This window comes from Ctenopharyngodon idella, chromosome 20 (assembly GCF_019924925.1).
Source record: "Ctenopharyngodon idella isolate HZGC_01 chromosome 20, HZGC01, whole genome shotgun sequence".
In the NCBI taxonomy this organism is placed as follows: domain Eukaryota; kingdom Metazoa; phylum Chordata; class Actinopteri; order Cypriniformes; family Xenocyprididae; genus Ctenopharyngodon; species Ctenopharyngodon idella.
Window position 1 is genome coordinate 22,655,146 of NC_067239.1, and position 21,142 is coordinate 22,676,287.

Genomic DNA, 21,142 nt, shown 5'->3' on the forward strand with positions numbered 1-21,142 from the left:
AATGATTAAATATGTATGGGACGCATGGCATTTCATCAAAATCAAGTGAAAGTAAACAAGACATTAGCTGAGCTTCTGCCATTCTAAAACTCTAAAAGACGCAAAAGATTTCTATCAAAGTAAACACAAGGAAAGTTTTGCACATCAATTTATGTATTTCATATTGCACCACATTAAATAAAAAGGCATTTTATATAAAACAGTAATTAAGACAATCCCCAGGCACCAATGAAACGGAGTTTCATAAATACTAAAACGCACATCAAGAGACCAGTATTATTTTAAAAAAGAACACTTGAGTTCTACATAACAAAATACATAAGAAGTTGTTAGCAGTGCACCATTAAAAAGCAAAGATGTGTTGTAATATTTGTGCTACAGTATCAAAGGCAAAGTAACAGGCAACATTGTTTCACACAATCACATTAGTGAGTACTGAAGATATTAAGACTGCAAAATGACATTGTTGTTACCATGGGCACTGTGCTTGTAGAGTATTTAAAGACAGCAGTTTTGTATGTAATGTATTTGAAAATATTATGTAATTTCATAGGTGAGTCCACAAGAGGGCACCACAATCTTTAAAATGACCCTTACAGTCAGTCGCTTTATGTAAACATGCAAAATTGATAATGAACAACAATGATTGACTATTAACTATTAATACATGAGTTAAAGCTGAAGCTTCACAAGATTTTGTTTCCAGAAACCTAAATCTGAACCACCATCAGGCAGTTAAACTGACATGACTGTTATAATGGATAAAGAGTAGATGTTTTTAACCCCCAAAACTTAACTCGCCTACACCCTGAAATAGCATGCAACTGAACGCCTACTTTTGACATATTGCACAGAAAAGGCAATGTGGTGCCATTAGTTTCTTCAGTGTTGACCAATAGGCTAAAGCATACACTGAAACTACATGATCTAGCCCAAAATCAAAGCTTCATTGAGAACATTCTGCTTAAAACACATTCAGACTGAGTTTCACGTGGAATGTAATAAATATAGAAAGAAAAACTGACAATGAAGAAAATCAGTAGTGTTGCTTTCATTTGAAATGATAGAGAGACCATACCTAACTAACATCATTTGAGATCCATTTAATTGGTTTTCAGAGTTTACGAAGGGCTTCCCTGACACTCTCCTACCGTGACGCTGTGTAACCATAATAAAACTGCTCATCAGGCCGAAAGCCGTAAGCCGTGGCAGGACGTGCTGGAGTCACACCCATCTGTCCGTATCCGTCTGTCAAAGAACTGGCGGAAAAGAGACACAGCCATCTGTCAGCCAGTCATATAACTGCTGAAATACATGAGAGTTGAGATTAATCACAAAAAGCTTACATAAATCATGTTCATGTGTATTTTATTAGGCAATTACTTGTATATAGGTTAGATAAAGGTTATAAGCATCACTAGATGGCGCTCTGAGTCTGCAAAACAGATATACTGGGATTAAAACAGAACTGCTTACTAATTATTCCCACCAGGAGTGTTCATAAATTAAATATTTGATTTTTATCAGTAGAACTATATTAATTCCTCAAGGAAAATGGCCAGTGTATGGAAGCCCATTTCTGCCATATAAGGGAAAAAAATAATCCTCTGGAAATTCATAATTATAACAAGCTTACTATGAGATGAAAAGTCGAAAATATGACTTGAAAAGTAAAAATTATGTAAAAAAAAAAAAAATAGACTTTAAAAAATTATTGGATTAAGAAGTCAAAATTATGACTTAAAGGGATAGTTCACCCAAAAAATGAAAATTCGGTCATTTACTCACTCAAGTTGTTCCAAACCTGTATGAAGAAGATATTTTGAAGAATGAAGGTAACCAAACAGTTGATGAGCCCCATTGGCTTCCATAGTATGGAGAAAAGAATACTATGGAAGTCTATGGGGGACAGAAACTGTTTAGTTACCAACGTTCTTCAAAATATCTTCTTTTGTGTTTAACAGAAGAAAGAAACTCATACAGGTTTGGAATAACTTGAGGGTCAGTAAATGATGATAATTTTCATTTTTGGGTGAACTATCCCTTTAAATTCTTGACATACTAAATCGAAATTATGAGATTAAAAATTCATAATTATGACAAAAAGTCGGAATAATGTTTACTTTTTATGTCATAATTATGACTTGGCAGAGCATGATTATTTTTTTTTTTTTCTGTGGCAGAAATGGGCTTCCATACCAATGGGATCATGTCATATTATATGCAATTATGTTATGTTATGTGTTATATGTTATGTGTTATGTTATATGATGTTATATGATATTTGTTATGTTACGTTATATGTTGTTATATGATGTTATGTTATGTTATATGTTGTGTTATAACATAACAACATAACACAACATGTTATGTTATATGTTATGTTATGTTATGAACACGAGGAGTGTTCACAAATCACAAATGGGATTATGTCAGCTGGAATGGACTAATAATAATCTGCCTCTTAATTAACAACACCCACCCGTCTCTGGCCTGTCCTCTTAAAATATGGGCTGTTTGTTTTGCCCCTTCCAGTTCCCATAATGCTGTGTTGTTTTTAGACTAAAAACTTCCAGCAATCGGTTACATGCGTTACCCTCTTAACTCCCAGAACAACAGCCCTTTCCGGGCATCAAGCCTGTCTTTATACTCTGAGGGACACCACTGCTGTCTGGGGAAATTTCAGACTTTGTTAAAAGGCTTGAAGAGAAAAAAATAGATGTCAAAGAGTTTGGGTGAAACCAACAGAGCAACTAAAAGTTTAAATGAAAAGGGTTGATTGGAAGGATAAAGCAATGTGTTGTAGGTCAGATGATCAATCCAAAGAGTGTCCAGGTAAGAGACAGGCCAAAAAAGTGTGTGTTTGTGTGTGTGTGTGTGTGCTACGATCTTTCTTGCAGTAAATCATTCATCCCAAAAGGAATGCGGTCATCCTTTCCAGGAAAGTAGAAAAGATTGCTTTTTCTGTAAGGTTTTGCAAAGAATGTTGTTACAAATGACTCAAACCAACCTTTTTTCCCAATTTGTCTAATCATTTAATCTAAACCAAATAATTTGAGATGGAGATACTGTTTATTTTTCTACTTTCTTATGAAACACAGCCGTTGGCCCTTTACACTCAAGGGCCACAGACACAGTGCGCTTGGTGATAATCTGAAGATCTAAGGCTGGAAAAAGATCCCCATGTCTGGCCCCAGGGGCCCCAGAGAGTTAACACCGAGGTGAGATCCTGTAAAAAAAAAAAAAAAAAAAAAAAACACCCGGAAACCTCTAAACAGGAAAAAGCCAATGTTACCAGTATTTCGTCTTTCTTTCCTCTGGTGCCCAAAAATGATAATTCTGTTAAATTTACCTGAAATTTACCAAATTTAACCAACTTTCTTTAATGAAACACAAAAGAATAAAAGATGCTCTTTTCCATGAAAATACAATAAATGAGGACAAAAAAAAAAAAGTGTGTAAAGCCCCATAAATTATTTTTTGAAATGGTTTGAAATGACACAAGTGTGAACAAATAACGACAAAACTTAAGCCACACTTAAAAATGTATAAATTTCATTGCATTAAATACAACATACTCTACTGTTCAAAGTTTGGGATCAGTATGCTTTTTCAATGTTTTTAAAAAATATCTTGTGCTCACCAAGGCTGCAATTATTTGATAGAAAATACAGTATTATTCTGAAATATTATTACAATATAACAGTTTTCTATTTGAATATATTTTAAAAATGTAACGTATTCCTGTGACGATAAAGCTGAATTTTAAGCAGCCATTACTCCAGTCTTCAGCGTCACATGATCCTTCAGAAATCATTCTAATTATGCTGATTTGATGCTTAAGAAACATTTATTATCCAAGTTGAAAATAGTTGGAGCTTATTTTTGTGGAAACTAATTTTTTTTTTTTTTTTTTTCAGGATTCTTTGAGGAATAGAAAGTTCAAATGAACAGCATTTATTTGAAATAGAAAACTTTTGTAACATTATAAATGTCTTTACTGTCACTTTTGATCAATTTAATGCCTCCTTGCTGAATAAAAGTATTAATTTCTTTCACAGAGAGAGAGAAAAAAAAAATTGACCCCAAAATTTGAACAGTAGTTTATCAAACCAAGTGTTATCTGCAAACTAATGATGCTAGAAGTTTTCTCAGAGCTGACTTTAATTATTTAGCCATTTGTTCTATTACTTTAAACCAACTGGTCTCTATTAGTGAATATATGAAGTCAGTTTCCCTCAAGTTCACACAGGTGTCCCAGCAGAGTAACCACAGGTGTAGTTCATCACATTAACTGTGGACATGTTACATAACGTTTGCCAACAGAAAGTATCCAAAGAAAGTAAAATAAATAAATGCCACTTGGTTCAACACTTTCTAACGCAAAGACATGTAAACATTTTGCGTGGCTTAAGAGTCCAATTGCATTTTGGGGCCACCGAACATTTCCAGGTTGGTCCTGACAATAATGTTTTACTCTAAATAACATTTATGAGTTCAGATAAAACTGTTGCACTTGACTGCTTTGAAATCATTTAATTTTACTTTAAAATATTTTATTAATTACCTTAATGTGATTTTTGTCTAATCATAACATTCAAAATGAGAAACTCCCTTTTTTCAATCAAATGCAGCCAAGAATCTGGAATAACTAAGCATTTTTATGTGCTAAATGAAAGATTGCTCTGTGCTATTCTATAAATAAAAGTGATTCTATTAAAGGGCTTTTAAAAGAGCCGTTCCCAGTGTGTCTGGCTCCTGGCGCGGCGCAGGGGAACTGAGGCTGGATTTCATTATTGTGTTAACCTGGATCTCTAACACCACACGGACAAAATGAAAACCACACTTTCAGGCCGCCCAATTCCCTATGCACTCTCAGTGTATTCTACAGGTATCGCTTACAAAGAGCTGTGAAAAAAAACATGGCTTCCTCTGCCGCTCCCCTCCCACTCGTATTCACTTGCTTCTTATTTTTCAGCGCCTCTTCTCTGACTTCAAGACAACCACCTTTTTCTCACAGACTGATGTATAATTTAGAGAGCTCTCTCTGTTGTTCTCTCTGTTGCTCTCTCTCATCTCTTTTCTTTTTGTTTTTTTTTAGACCACTGGAAACTTATGAGTAAAGACACACAATCCTAAATGAGAAAAAGTGTCTAATCATTTAAAGGGGTCACTGAATTATCATTAATGGCCCCATATCAAATAATCCCCTCTGCATTTAATGATTTGAATATCTGGAAAAGAGCTCAGATATTTTGCACAATCCCATAACACAAAGTGGCCCACACCATAAATCATTGCATCAAGTCATCACATAAGTGCTATTCTGAAACCCCTAAACAGTAGGTATATGGCAACTGAAGCAGATTTGGAAAAAGCTGAATAGAGGGAGCTGTGTTTACTCTCAAAGCTGAGGGTATATTACTGTTGGAGGAGTGCTGCGGCCTGCTGAGATGCCGTAGGACCCTTTGACGGAGTGCTTTTGGGCCCTTCCCTGCTAAAAGCAACAAAACTGGCAGACAAGGATGTGTGTGTGTGTGTGTGTGTGTGTGTGATGCAGAAATAACAAAACCAACAGATTCGCAGCAGCCAGTCTGACTGATTCATCATATTTAAATGTACCTGCTGGGGAAACCCTGTGGTCCTAACAGGTCTCCATTCTGGAAGTCTGTGAAGAACTCGGGACTAATGGCACCATCTGCTGGGATTATTCCATCTGCAGGAATCAAAGAGAAACAGATTATCATTAGGGCTTTTCACACTTGAAATACTTAACCCAGGGTCATTCTAAACCCCGGGTAAAGGGAATCCTGGGTTATCTTGCTTCAAGTTTCACACTGCTCATAATGTACCCGAGGTTAACAATTAATCCTGGGTATTCATAAACTGACGTTTCACATTGTACTTTCCTAAACCCTGGGTTAACATTCTTATTTGCGGGTGTCAGTGTCAATGCAACCTGTTTACATAGCTTTAGCATTGCGCATCCTTGTATAGCTGACTGTACTGTCGAGTTTATACTGAATGGAAATTTCGGACTATAAAAGGTAAGAATGAAACTGTCTCTTCTTCACTCAAATTGTTTTGTTTTCTGTCAGCATTTGACATTTTTCTTCTCAAACGCTGAATTTACTGTTTGTATACAATGTGCAGTGACTGTCCAAAGCAGGCAAATATAAGTATGTGATTGGTTGTCTGTTGCTAAGCGTCTAGCTGTAACATTCTAACACTGTATCATTTCACACTGTACAAGTTTGGCACCACAATGCGGGGTTAATGCCACAAAAGCAGTGCTAACCCTGCTTCTAAATTAAAAGTGTGAAAAGTCCCTTTACCCGGGGTTTAAAGCGGTGTTTAGAACAACGATAACCCGGGGATAAGCGCAGCGTGAAAAGCCCTATTGGCACTTTTGTGAAAATACAAAGATAAATCACAATTATTCCAATTGTTCATAGTCATCTGCAGTCATTATTAAAATTCTAAATAAAAAAATAAAAATAAAAATTAGAATTAAAAAAAATATATATTATAATAAATATATAATTTTATAATGATAAATTATAGTTAATTTATAATTATTAACATTATTATAAAAAATAGAGTAAATAAAAGTATGTTTTTAATACATTTCAAAATGTAACTTATTCCTGTGATGGTAAAACAGAATTTTAATTTTCAGCATCATTACTCCAGTATTCAGTGTCACATGATCATTTAGAAATCATTCTAATATGCTAATTTTGTGCTCAATAAACATTTCTTATTGTTATCAATGTTGAAAACAATTGTGCTGCTTAATATTTTTGTGGAAACTGGCATTTATTTTAAATAAATATATTTTTTCTTTACAGTCAATTTTGATCAATTTAATGCTGAATAAGAAAAAGAAATCTTACTGACCCCAAACTATAGAATGGTAGTGTATCAAAACTACAAAAATTCAAACAACCTATTCATAACAACTACTACTTAAATGCAGCTATATTTCTTAAAATCCCTGCCCAATATAACCTGCACTGTAGAAGAGGTCTGGTCGTTCCAGGATGTCACCATTTTGGAGAAAAGGTTCTCCGTCGTCTCCATACATGAAAGGCTCTGCCTCATCCATTTGTCGGTTCTCCACCATCTCCAGCCACTGAGAGTTATGCCAGCGGAACTTCTCGCTCTGGATCTTCTTGCCCCACTCCACATCATATTCCTACAGACAGAGAAAGTATTAGCACAGGACACAGAAAGGCTCTGCCTGTACTGCCTCGCTGCGTGTGCCATACCGACGATGTAGGAGGAATCAGGTGTGCTGTGTTGCTTGGCAGACGGATAACATGGTAGCTGTTTATTTTAACTCTACAGGGATTGAGCGTAATAAAACCTCTTTGAGGTTGGTGGAAATAGCTAAGCTAAGCAACCCAGCCCTCTGATTAATCATCCCCACACGGGGTGGAAGGCCTGGGGTTTTGGTGGCCACCTGAGGGCCAGGCCTCAAACAGGCCTCATTGTCACCGGTCCAGCCCCACCGGCATATGCACAGTGACACTTTTTTTCAGGGCACAAATTCATCATTGTTACGCATTAAAGGCACCACATGCTGCACTCCCATGGCCAATCAGAGCAATGAATGTGGTCTGATACCCTGGCCAATCAATCTTCAAGTAGCTGAGCTCATGACGTTACTGAACATTTGGATCTGGAGCAGGTTTGGGTGTTTTATAAATAAATGCGGTGAAAAAAATCTTCAAGCGTATCCAGAAATAACATGTAAAAATGAATTATGAATGACTTCACTGGTCTGGGTTAAAAACCACTGCTACAAAGGCAAAAAGCTTGGGTATGAAAAGACAAAATAAGAAAAACTTTAACAATATTCATCACAGAAACAGATTTTCATATTTGTATCACATAGAAGAAGAAAAAGGGGAAGATGACCAACAACGTGTATGTGAATGTGTGGTATACAGCAATTCTGTGTTCTGTCCACCATCCCCACGTGACACTAAGCAGGCGTCTTCTCCTCTCTCTTTGATGTGGTTCCTTGCTTTAATGGCCCTTTCCGATCAGATGAATGGAACACTTCCCTTGGCCTCAAGACCAGCCCTAATTACATTAATCTGAGGCCTGGGACAGATCACACGTGACAGAGCAGCTTCAGAACAGCTTATACATTTAACCCGCTAGCAACGGTGTTCACCTAATAGTCTTTCATGTCAACTGACCCTGACTACAAACCGTACGTGCCATATTTATATTTAACAATGAAGTGCTGGTTTTACTAAGTAGCATTGAATTGACATTCTATTCAATGATTACCCTCTTGACTTACTCAAAACAAAAGAAAAGAGAAAGAAGATGTGCCAAAAAGCTTGGACCAGTTCTTCAGTGTTATTGTTAACTAAAGCAAAAACAGAAGATTCATACTCACAGCAATGATGTCCAATGTATTGTCACACACTTTGCGTATTTCTGCATTTTTGTCGTGCATTAGGTCAATGAGATAAGCTGGAGCCTCTGATAAGATAGCAGTCAAAGAGAAAAACAAAGAGAAACCTGTTGACTGAACAACACCATCATCATCAGGCTTTACAAGATGAAGGATACGAGTTTCTTTTATAATGACATCTCGAGTGGCCTGGTGAAACACCATTTGGTAAAAGACGTATACAATTTGACAGACAAACTCATCATCTTCTTGCTGGGCTGAAGATGGAAAAAAGAAAGAGATTACCATTTTTCAAAAAAAAAAAAAAAAAAAAAAAATTGAAACAGGCACTTTAAAAGCATTCCAAGCATCTAGATGTTTCCTACCGTTCAGTAGTTCTATTAGAGCAGGAATGATGCCTGATTTGGCCAACATTACGGCACAGGAGTCATCCATTGAAACAGTGCCAATCATAATCACCACCTCCAGAATGAGGTCATCCTCTGCAGAGCCTACAAGGTGTAAATAAGGGGAGGTCAAATATCACAAGATCTTGAAACTAATATTCTCATGTATTTTCCGTTGTGATGCAGAAAACTAAAGTTGAATGAGATAGACCTGGTTTGAGGTGGTCTTTGAGATAAGGCACCAGGTTGTACTCCTTTAGCACAAGTTCCCAATCTAAATCAGGAATGGTAAGATTGGAAAGCGTGCCCAAGCACTCAATCACAAACTCCTCTTCTTCCTTCAGTCCGATCTGAGCCGCCAGGTCTCCAACATAGTCCTCAAATACATCACATGCTTGTTAGTTTCCAATTCAATGACCATCTCTACAACAAACTTAGCAAACATTATTAGCATGGGTGAGTATATTCACTTTTCCTCTGATACTCACAATGAAAAGATTTTTAGATGGTCCATCATGCTGAGATATATTTCGGATCATCTTCATCATTAGAGGATCCTTTAGCTTCAGTGCTCTCTTCATCAGCATCTTCAGACCATTGCCTTGAAAAGAAACATTAACGTAAGCACCCAGTCTGCTCTTCACAGATTTTGGTTGTGCATTTGTATGTATTCTTACCCTCACACATAATCTGAGCATTCCTTTTGTTAGCAGCCAGGTTAATGCAGAAGGAAATGAGCTCAGCGTCAATCCTCTCCTCACCACAATCAAACAGCATCTTCATTACCTGCCAAAAATACAACATAAAAATAGCAGAAAAACAATCATAGCATTTGTTTAGAAGGTTACAATGGAGTGTGGTTGTCCCAGTACCCAACCTAGTTAGTTATGTCTACTGTCTAAGACTAACCTAAATGGAAGATACTTCATAGGAATCAACTTGTACCAGTTAGCATGTTAACAATAGCACATTTATTTGATCGAAAATTCAGTAAAAACAGTAATAATGAAATATTACATATTTATTTATATATATATATATATATATATATATATATATATATGCGCACAGTCAAAGCAAAAATTATTCAGACATTTTTTATATTTTTGATATATTTTTACTAGTGGGTGCAGGACACTATAGTTCATTTATGTAAGTGAGGATAGCAAAATAAAGTAAACTGTGACATATTATGCCCAAAAATTATTCATACAGTGAACTACCAGTAAAACTGATAAAAATTTGGAACCAAAAATTATTCAGACACTTTGACCTGACCATGTTTTGCTTAAGTGTTATCTGACATAAGTAAGATTAATTTTTTCTGACAGTTTAACTCTTGAGATCTTGTCATATTTTATTACCATTTTTTAAACTATAGTGAATAAACTGTATTAATGAATGAAATGTTCAAGGTGTCTGAATAATTTTTGGTTTGACTGTGTATATATATATATATTTTTTTTTTTTTTTTTTTTTTTTTTTTTTTTTGCTCCTGTGTTCAGATGGTAAAGAGAAATACTTTATTTTGTTTGCAGACATCACAATCTTCCAAGACAGTTAGCAAGTTCCAGTCCAGTTACCTCATTACCCACTTAAAAGCTTCAAATCCAAGTGTGCCCTTCTTTCCTAAATGATCCAACACAACAAAGTCAGTAAGCGGCTAGAAGTCCTGACCCACCTAGAACTTTAATCAAACCCGTCTTTGTCCCAAAAAAAACCCCTGAAAGACCTGAAACATTTTTTCCAAACTCCCGCACCCAATTTGTAAGTTTCCCAGACGTCCAGGGGTTCCTGATTTTCTCAAGCGGATCCTAACTTTAGACACAAACCTTACATGTCACTCTGCATTAGCTTGGGTAACATCACCACACCCCGGGCGGAACAGAGGACTGGACTCTGCTACCTGAGGGGACGGTAGGGGTCCAGGAAGGGAGTGTAGGTGGGAAGGGGACTGGGCAGCAGTCCAAGCCCGGGTTGAAGTGGTCAAGGGTTGTCAACATCGCCCCCTGACGTTAACGATAAGCAGGAGGCCCGGAGAGAAAGCTTGGTCCATGAGGAGGCAGCGGTGAGTATGCAAAGCATACAGTCCCATACTGAGTATCACATAGCAGCCGCCCTGCAGCCTAAATCACTGTGGCTAGACTTACTGGCACCTGCCCTGCTTTCACATGCAACATCCAGTCACCCCACCAAAACCTTGGTAACCCCCACCCTGCAGTCACCATATTTCCATCTCTCTAGTCACCCAATTTGTCCATGAAAAGTCCTTCTATTTCCTCTTTATTTAAACTTTAATGTCTATTGTTTCCTTTATTCTGTATAACTATAATCTCTAACCTGCTTCAGTAACCTGCTTTAAATTTGAAAAAGTATTCTAGTTTTTTCACAATATATACTGAATACAAAGCAGAATTCTATTAGAAAGTCAAGGTTGAAAGTGACAAGGTAAAACTAAACTAATGTACAAGTATTACATTGTAATGTACAGTATTATACATCACTGTGATCAGAGACACAGGAAATGTTGAATGGGCCAGTGAAACGAGTCACCATGTCTACACCTTATGTGAGCGATGCATCGCGTTACAACACAAAGAAATCCCATTATAAGCAGTGATACTATCTACACTGAATGCGAAGCATCACACTGAGACACAGAGAGTAAACTGATGCCCCGTTCCATTTCTGACATACTCTATGAGCTTGCGCTACTTTCGACAACAGTACAAAGGGATTTGGAACTTTCGCTTTGACGTGTTCAATGTACGCAGCCTCAAGATGTTGCGGAATGGCGTGGTACAGCGAAACAGTTACGCCTGGTGTAGACATGATGTGAGAGAGTGGTTATAGAGCTGCTATAAGCTCATGCTAATGCAGGCTGACCTCTCACCTGTGGAATGCAGTCCGTGTAGGCAAACATGGACTTGAAACGATCGTCCATGCTGATGTGGTACAGAATGCACATGGCGATCTGTCTCTGCGCTTCGTCTCCTGAAACACAAACACACGCAAGCCATGAATGGACAGACACACACTCTTGAGTATTCAAGGCAGCCAGAATTACACCTCTTTCTTTAATAGGGTTAGCAGCAGGATACTGATCATGCTCTCTGGAGTATTTGATTCACAATACGAGTATCACAATATTTAGTGGATCATGGACCTTGCTAGCTCCAGAATGTTTTCAAGATTAACTGATTCATGTCATAGGGAACTAAAAAGTGGAATTACACACCACAGACTTTTTAGGCCATTACTGCAGACCTACACAATTGTTCAAAAGTTTGGCGTCAGTTTTTTATTTTTGAAAGAAACCAATAGTTTAATTCAGGAAGGATGCATTAAATTGATCAAAAGTCAAGTCAAGTCACCTTTATTTATATTTATAAAAAGAGTCAAGTCAAGAGCTAATACTCTTTATAAAATACAAATTGTTTCAAAGCAGCTTTACAGTGATAACAGGAAAATGATTCAATGATGCAAACAGAATTTATTTCGGCTTTACAACAGCTCTAAAAGAAAATAGTGTCATTGTTCAGCTGACGTCAGCCCAGTGTTGATTCAGTTCCTTTGTAAAGATCAATAATTATTTAATTAATTCATTTAATCTATAAAGCAGTCTGCAGAAAAACTCAGTTCAGTTATCATTCAATAGTGTCAGTGCAGTCAAATCAATAATATAGTTGAATATTAGGTGTCCTCAACTAAGCAAGCTAGAGACAGTGGCAAGAAACCCAAACTACATCAGGTGACCAAATGGAGAAAAAAAACTTGGGAGAAACCAGGCTCAGAATGATTTCTGAAGGATCATGTAACACTGAAGACTGGAGTAATGGCTGCTAAAAAAAATGAACTTTGCCATCAAAGGAATAAATTACATTTATATAACATGTAAATACATATTAAAATAGAATACAGTTGTTCGTAATAAATTTAATAATATTTCACAATATTACTGTTTTTATTGTATTTTTATCACATAAATGCAGCCTTGGTGAGACCTTTCAAAAACATCAAAAAATTTTACCAACCTTAAACTTTTGAATGGTAGTGTATATAAATACGCAAAAGAAAATCTGCAAGAATAATTTTAATATCTGCATTTTTTTTTTAAAGATCTGTAGGTCTGTATTTCAGACCCAAGTAATTCTGACCCTGAGAAAGCACAATTTTCCTTTTCAAAGCAGACCAAAACCTGGACCTGGTAAGAACCTGAGCCTCCGACTTAATCAAACAGACAGACACAGACCCCAAGAGAGGGAAGAGGGGGTGGGGACGGGTCGGAGCCGGCCACGGACCCTTTAGGCAAGGTTATCTCAGCCTATTGGAGCCAGATGTGCTCCCAGAGACCCCTGAAAAGAGAAGGGCTTCTCCATTTAATTGGGGAAAAAAAAGGAGGAAGCATAAATTTTACTGCCATTAATAACTTCAAGCCAAGCTGCTCTGCACCGCTAGCGCCACGATTGGCCCAACATATGCTTCTCATTAGTGAAAGACACACACGAGCGTACAAACGAGCTCTAGCGCACACTCAGAGGTCAAGCGCAAACACACACACACGCACACCCTGAGTTAACGCCTCGGCCTGCACGTTGGGAGAGGAAAACGGGGGATCCTTTATGGGGATGGAGGAGAAGGGCCTGTAAAAATTTTCAAAACAGCCCTGGAGCCTGGGAGAAAAAAGCCCATTAAAAATTCATTATCCTGTTCAGGGTGCATTTAGTGGGAGAGCAGGAGAGCTAAACTTCAATTACACCCCAGTAAGATTTAAAACACCCAACTGCCATAAAAGCCACGGCAGCCAGGCCTTCAGGCGACCACTACAACCCTAAATGCCCGTGTCCTTCAGAGCTGATCAAGACATTGAGCACACACTAATGGTAAACAGGAGGATGGGTCAAGATGGTCGACCAGTCATCTAACAACTGATTAGTGAGGTTGATATATTATATATACTAGGGGTATGTATTATATTTGTATATTTGTATATAGGGGTACATATATTATATATTTATATATATTTATATGTTAGGGGTGCAGCGTTACATGTACTCATCCCAAACCGTCAAGGTACGGACGTCACGGTTCGGTGAATGATGTCAGGCTACAGTCAGTCACAGGCGATTCACACTCCAATCCAGAAGGGGGCGAGCGTGGTAACGCAACGCTGTGTGCTAACCGCCACAACAGGAAAAAGCGCAGAAGACAAAGGACAGACGATCTATGCATAGATATGTTTATGTGTAATCTCTCAACCAGTGTTTCAAACGCGGAAAGACATCATTAAAACAGCTTGAGAATAACATCTCAGGTAGCATTACATTTACTTCAGGCAAGTCATTTAGTGTCCACAGCATGTTAGTTCACTAGAAAAATTAACTCTAGAGGGGAGCATTTCACTAAATATATGCACATGTTCAGGATTTGTTTAATCTTTGAAGGTCTAAATGCAGTGAAATTTGGCTTGCACTCCTGTACCCGAAGCTGAATATCTTGTCCCATGTAACGCATCAGCCATGGTCCCACAGTGACTAAACACCCTCTGGCTCAGCCTGCTACATTAGCTACGCCCCCAAACTCTTGCTATTGTTTGAGATGGAAAGAGATGGATAGATGTAAGCAGACCGCTCTCAATGTTTAGATGGAGCCCGGGATGCTCATTGTTTACACTTTTTGGGGAGGTAAACCCATGAATGGCATACTAATACTAATTAACTTTAAGAAGCAAAATTACATTAGATATTAAGTGAGTTTTTGCTTAAAACAAGAAAAATATCTGCAAATGGGATCAGCAAAAATTATGTGAATTATGTTTATGTTTCTTACCATTTAAGAATGTTTAGATATTTGTACTGCAAAACAAGACAAAATAAAATCATTTTTTGCAGTGTGGAGTGAAGTGTCGATTAGTGGGTTCTGGTTTTGAAATAAAATCATCAACGAGGTTCAAGAGGATACCAAGCTTTACTTTCATCTTATCAGCAAGGTCATAACTCTCAAAGGGTCTTCTGGGAGGAGCAGATAGGAGCTTTACTCTGTGCACTCTGAAGATTTATGAGGCATCTACAATATTCTGACAGGACTGGACGTTACATTCTTACAAAGCAGACCAGATAAAAGCAGACGTTACACACACCTTCTTCAAAAATAAAAAATACTTACAAAAACATTATATCATCCACACTAGTGAAAAGAACCATTAGCTGTTGGCAGCCAGTCTAAAGTGGTCATAAAGAATGAGTAGTTGTATGTGTCTGACGGAGAGAGAAAATCTCCATAAGCTGCTAAATGTGGACTTCCCTCGTGCTGGAAGAACAACATTTACTTTAGAACTGAAGCTGTTTTTTTAACAAATATATTACTTTAATTGCATGGGACACACGACACCCCCCTGAGGGTTTGCAAAAAAACACATTGTTGGTGCCAAAGCCAACCACGCCTGTATATGTAGTCCATGCACGAATCGTGTTTTGTTTCATCTCAGGAAGTGGTCTTTGAAAGACAGGACAGAGACAGGCTGTAACTGCTTTATGAGACTGAGAAACACTTGCATCCTCAAACACAAAAAAAAAAATAAACAATTGGTAGACTGACCATGACTTCTGCTGTCTCAAAGGTTGTAACTCGGCTTCTACAAGTCTGTCAAATGGGCAATTAATTTGTCTGGAAGATAATTTGAAATCATAACCATGTGATAAAATAGGCCCAAGGACCAACATGGGTTTGAATCCGGCATGCAAAATTTCCTAATATAATTACCCATTTCTTCCCTTCATGACCGGTCCTCTCTTTAGTATTCATACATTATATATATATGTATAAAATATTAATCAAATAATAATACAATTTAATAAAATAACAAAATCAATTTTATTAACATAGCTTTGTTTTTAGCTTCAATTCTGTCTCTCTAATATTATAATAAATAGATAGCGGGGGGCAGTCGTGGCCTAATGGTTAAGAGCCAGACTGGTAACCCGAAGGTTTTGGGTTTGATTCTCAATACCAGGAGAAAATAACTGAGGTGCCCTTGAGCAAGGCACTGAACCCCCAATCGCTCCCTGGGTGCCACAGCAAAATGGCTAATTTTGATAAAATAAAAAATAAAATAAAATATAATATAATGTGTACATCTAAAAGACCTGCAGGAATCTTACCTAGCAATGCGGTGAGTCTGGGCAGAAGGTCCACCTCCACCATCTTGCTGCGAAGGCCGGTGTCAAAGGAAAGATTAAGGAGGAGGCGAAGAGTGACGTTCAAAAGATCTTCATGTTCACAGGGGACCAGTTTCGCCAGCTTCTCTACTGTATCTACCTCAGCCTATCAAAGAGAGAGAGATGATGGAGTGTTGTCAGAGACTGTTTTAAGGTCAGTCAGTCAGTTCTCTTGGTCATGTGCCTGTGGCTTTGCTTGTTAACACATCTGCCTGCTCCAGCTGTGGTCAAACACAGCCACAGACGGACAGCCCAGCAGAAATGTGATCCCCATTAAAGCCACTGTTCGCAGCCTGGAACCAGTTTTCAAATCAAGCCTTCAATGTTAATTACTGCCTACATCCACAACCTTACATTCACACTCAGCGTCAAACAACGTGAGGGACGATTGTGCAACCGTCATCAATGGATCGAAGCGTTCAATTAATCATACGAGAGTGTGTTATTGTATAGCATTTGTCAAAGTCGTAACAATCTTTGCTCGGCTGCCTTGACAAATGTGATGTGTTTAATTTACAAGATTAGCTGATTAATGAATCCAAATAAATGATTGCCAAGATAACCTTCGTTCTAGGGTTAAGTGTGTGATTGGTTACATGTGGAGGAAGTGTGGGATAAGTGGTCGACTAAACAGTGCAGCTAAACTGTCTTGAAGTAGTACAGAACACTATATAAGTAACAAGTTATGAGAACAGGTGTGGCTGATTTAGGAAGGAGAGAGTAATAATAAGAAAGTAACAACTTAGGGTGGTGGAGTTTTGTGGAGTTTGAACCTGCAACCTTTCAGGTTGCAATCTTTGAGCACAGCATTTAAACACCCTATGAAATCAAAACAGGAGTTCTGTGGCTTATTAGTCCATGTTGGTAAACTTTGATGGCATCAAGGGCACAAGCATACTCCTAAAGTCACTTTGGATAAGAGCATTTGAAAGTATTGCTCACCATGTCATTTTTATTCTCTAAGAAGATACTGAGCTTCTTGAGGAAGGACACCACCAGCACCAGTAGCTCCTCACTGTCTCTGTCCAGCGTTTTCACCAGAAGGTGGACAATGTTCTTGTTCCTCATCTTCAGCTCTGTGCGGGTGTCCTCAGACAGATTCAGCAGCAGGTACAGAGCCACTGATGACATAGAAACACAACAGCTTGGCATGATCAACCATCTTCAAATCTTTATTTAAAGCAGACAATATTGTAAGTAAATACAGTGCTTATTTTTCAGTTCAAATAAGATTTTTTTAAAAGGAAATTAATACTTTAATACAGCAACAATTCATTAAATTGTACAAAAGTGATAGTAAAGACATTTATAATGTTACAAAAGTTTTCTACTTCAAAGAAATGTTTCTTGACCACTGTAGTCACATTGACTATTTTAGTGATGTTTTTACTACTTTTCTGGACCTTGAATGTGGAAATTACATTGCTTTCTATTGAGGATTAAAAACCTCTTGGATTTCATCAAAAATATCTTTGTGTTCCGAAGATGAATGAAGGTCTTACGGGTGTGGAATGACATGAGGCTGAGTGATTAATAACAGAAAGTTCTTTTTTGGGTGAACTAACACTTTAAAGTGAGTATTTCTTTAAAAGAGTAGTGTGAAATTTCTGCACCAACAGAATTGTAAAATTATTATTTGCAAAATGATTTCCATTGGTCTGAAAATTACACACATCACCTATAAAAACACTGATTTTTAATATTGTACAGAAGAGTACATATTTAATCATCAGCCATAACAATCATTTTCAACTATCAGTATAAGCCAAAATTTCCATCTGAGCTTGTCTAGACAAAACATCTTTAAGATGCAAAATTTTGTGGATATGTGGATAATAATGTCTTCTACCTCTTAAAAGCTGTTCCTGTTTGGTCAGCAGTCCATGGTACTTCTTCAGGGCTTTCTCGTACTCCTTCTTCAGGTTCTGATTGTCTGGGTCATCATCCCGTTCAAAAAGTCAAGGACCTTTCTATTAAACCCTTGTGTTCAGAGCAGTAATTAAAGGGCAAGATTTTAATTAAAACATAACACCCATGCCCCCTGACCCTTGGCTTGACTTTACCTTTGCCCTTTTTCTGACATTCAGTCCCCCTTTCACCTACGACACCCCCACCCCCACCCCACCCCACTACATGGAAAGGATATCAGCCTTCTTTTTCTTCTGCAGTTCGTCCTGCCATAGGTCATAGCGCTTCAGCTCATGCTCAATTATGCTCATGCACAGTGCGCCGATCTTGTAGTGAGTGATCAGGCCATGGAACTGGGAGAAACTGGAGATAAAAAGCTTGTTTGTCTAACCTTCGCCATGTATCCAACTATGCCAAAATAAAGCCTCAACCCGTGTCAAACACGGTCGCTCACCAAGAGTATGATGAATGTTAACCAAACCATTGCGGACTTCAGCAGAATAACATCGGAAGGGCAGAGATTCAAGAACTATTCTAGCTTTCACATTTACCTAGGGCCTCGCTTTTCATACGAGTTCTGACAGCAGCTGATGTGTCATATTATGATAGGAGTATTTAGTATTATGATTCTCAAGAAAGAAAATATGTTCTCCTCGTGGCACATTGCTGTATCTCAGCTCTGTGCACAACACCCATCAAACTGAATAGTGAGTCTTGGCTAGAGCGTGCAGATGTGTAGCTTGTGTACCTGGAGAAGCAGAAGAAGACATAGATGATGGTGGTTGCCAAATCGACACTCTGCTTCCAGTCTTCCCTCAGGACCCGGGCCAGCGCGCCCAGAGCTGTCTCTGCGGGAGAGCAGACAAAACACTAAATGCTTTCATTGCTCATGAAAAGAACTCATGTTGTGAATACAAAGTGACAACAGCTTGAAATATGTGACTGCTTTTGAATATAGAGAGTATGTTCTGATCCGTAAGGACTACTGGGAAAAGAAAGAACACACTTGTGAAAGAAAAATGCATTATGGGGCACTATGGTAGATGCTAATAGGCAAATATTTGGAGAAAAGTGACGAAAAACAGGCTGTAGTACTACAAACATGAATAAAGTTACAGAGAATGGATCCTCTTTTTTATCCTGTCTTACTCCTGTTTACTATGAGTGACATTAAGTTTAGTGTGAAATAATATAATGTATGAAATTTACACTACTGTTCAAAAATTCATCCATAAGGTTCTTTTAATGGTTTTGAAAGAAGTCTCTTATGTTCACCAAGGCTGCATTTAATTATAATCAAATTAAATTATAATTTAATTTGATAATCAAAAAAATATATAATCAAATTATAATAAAAAATACAGTAAAAACAGTAGTATTGCTGATTTGATGAGTCATACTGGTTTAGATCAACATTAGGGTGAGTAAATGGTGACAGAATTATCATTTTGGGTAAACTATCCTTTAAGGATACAGTCTTACATGACATCAAATCAAACCTTTGTTCAAAGGCACTGGAAAATTTTATAACTACATGGTAATGTAAATGCGTTTGAACACTAAAAGTAAGGCTATTGTGGAAGGTTTAGAGATAAAATCCTAAAATGTGTAAAAATGAGTCATTCCAGTATGTGTCGCACCATTCTGCAGCAACTCCTCCAGGTTGTCAGGGTTACGGGCCAAGTGGAGGATGAGTGTAGCTCCTCTGATCTTCTCAGGGATGTCCTCGTACAGGAGCTCAATATAGTCATCTATGCTATTAATGTTGGCCTCCTCATCCAGCTACAAGCACAAAATGTAAGATAAGGCATTAGTTGAGTCAAAAATGAGTCTTCAACCAAAAATTCTACCAAAATGTATAAAAAAAAGAAAGAAAATTATTACGTGACAAGATAACAGGAGTGACACAAACATAATAAAAACAAATGCATCTTCATTTCAGCTATACCTCCATGCCTTCAAAAGGAGTCAGGTCTCTTGGCTTGATCTGTTTCTTCTCTTTCTTTTCTGAGCAAGCAAAAAATAATAATAAAGAATCAGTATCTAAAGCACTAAAGCATTATTTATAATATTTTTACCCAAGTATTCATCTCTTACCAGCAGATTTCTTGCGGTTCTGCAGGTAGAACAATAACTGTTCCACCTCCGGAAGTCTGGAAGGGGAAATGAGTCTACATTCCTCCACTACCTTCCGTGCTAAAGACGCAATGTCTGTGTTGGAATTCAGGCTTTTCAGACGAATTCTGCAAACATAGGAAATAATATTATGAAATTCTACCACGGTTATAAACACAATGAATTTGCCTACTATCACAAACACTGCACTCCATAAACATGAATGATCTTACATCTTCTGGCACTCCTTGCGTTCTCCTAGCATTGGGTCTCCCATCTCACCCAGGATTGTGGCTTCCACTTCATACTGGACAACGAGGGCTTTTTCTGTGGGGTGAACATCTAAACTGCCACCCTTATATTTCCTGAACACAAAACATTACATACATTAAGCTTATTATGCTAACAATAGTACCATAATATTTACTAGTAAAAACAATCATGTTTTTGTTATATTTTTCCAGATATGTTCCATGATAGTACCATAGTATCCTTCACACCTTGGACTCGGAGTAAAATGAAAAATCGTGGTAAATTAAACGTACTCTTGTATTACCAGCATGGTGCCACAACAGTGCATTTTTATTTATTTATTATGTTTATTATTTATTTTATTTAATAAAGCTAAGCTAGTGATATGATGATGGCGGTGATGAAGATTTTCACTATTATTATGACCACATAAACATCAGTTTCAGACCATAATGTGAAAGGACAGCCTGACAGCTGAAAATATACAGCAAAAATCCATATCACATTTTTAGAAAAAAACATTTACAGTCACATATGTTGTGTGTTTTATGTTGTGTTAAGCTCAAGCTCGTATCAGCTAATGACTGTGTCAGACAGAGCGCGCGAGCACATCACACAAACACTCACCGTTTTAAATATCTGGCGTCGTCCGCTTGCATCGCTACCCGTATATTAAAGTAAATAGACCTGTGCTGTTGATTTCCGTCAGATGGTTTGACTTGTATCTAATGTCTGGACTGCTTCATCGTTTCAGCTCTGACAGGATGCTGATGTTTGTGTTGCTATGGGTGTGTACTCTTTTCATGAAAGAGCGACGAAGTAGAAATAGG

General features: G+C 37.6%; 1 protein-coding gene across 3 annotated transcripts; it reads right to left on the bottom strand.

Annotated features, from left to right (window-relative positions):
• Positions 1 to 132: 132 nt before the first annotated feature.
• kifap3a (kinesin-associated protein 3a) lies at positions 133 to 21,133 on the bottom strand. Of its 3 annotated transcripts, none has more exons than XM_051875475.1 (20): positions 20,940 to 21,133; positions 20,294 to 20,425; positions 20,043 to 20,188; positions 19,894 to 19,952; positions 19,586 to 19,727; positions 18,694 to 18,793; positions 18,184 to 18,308; positions 17,887 to 17,985; positions 16,980 to 17,158; positions 15,981 to 16,143; positions 11,714 to 11,814; positions 9,498 to 9,606; positions 9,309 to 9,421; positions 9,032 to 9,197; positions 8,800 to 8,925; positions 8,593 to 8,691; positions 8,417 to 8,502; positions 7,012 to 7,198; positions 5,623 to 5,716; positions 133 to 1,302 (listed from the first exon to the last, which is right to left on the bottom strand). In XM_051875475.1, the coding sequence occupies exons 1-20, from the start codon at positions 20,969 to 20,971 to the stop codon at positions 1,287 to 1,289; spliced, it is 2,274 nt and encodes a 757-aa protein (XP_051731435.1). In that variant the 5' UTR covers positions 20,972 to 21,133; the 3' UTR covers positions 133 to 1,286. The 3 variants fall into 3 exon arrangements, with proteins under 3 accessions (XP_051731435.1, XP_051731434.1, XP_051731433.1); XM_051875474.1 differs by having other exon boundaries at positions 133 to 1,305; XM_051875473.1 differs by having other exon boundaries at positions 133 to 1,259; positions 20,940 to 21,132.
• Positions 21,134 to 21,142: the final 9 nt, after the last annotated feature.

Bases quoted from the DNA above. Each gene is read 5' to 3' on its own strand.
- kifap3a (XM_051875473.1), bottom strand. From the start codon at position 20,971: ATGCAAGCGGACGACGCCAGATATTTAAAACG. The intron at 16,144-16,979 runs GTGAGCAATACT...TCTCTTTGATAG, and splicing joins TAGAGAATAAAAATGACATG to GCTGAGGTAGATACAGTAGA. The intron at 8,503-8,592 runs GTATCCTTCATC...CTATCTTATCAG, and splicing joins TGTCATTATAAAAGAAACTC to AGGCTCCAGCTTATCTCATT.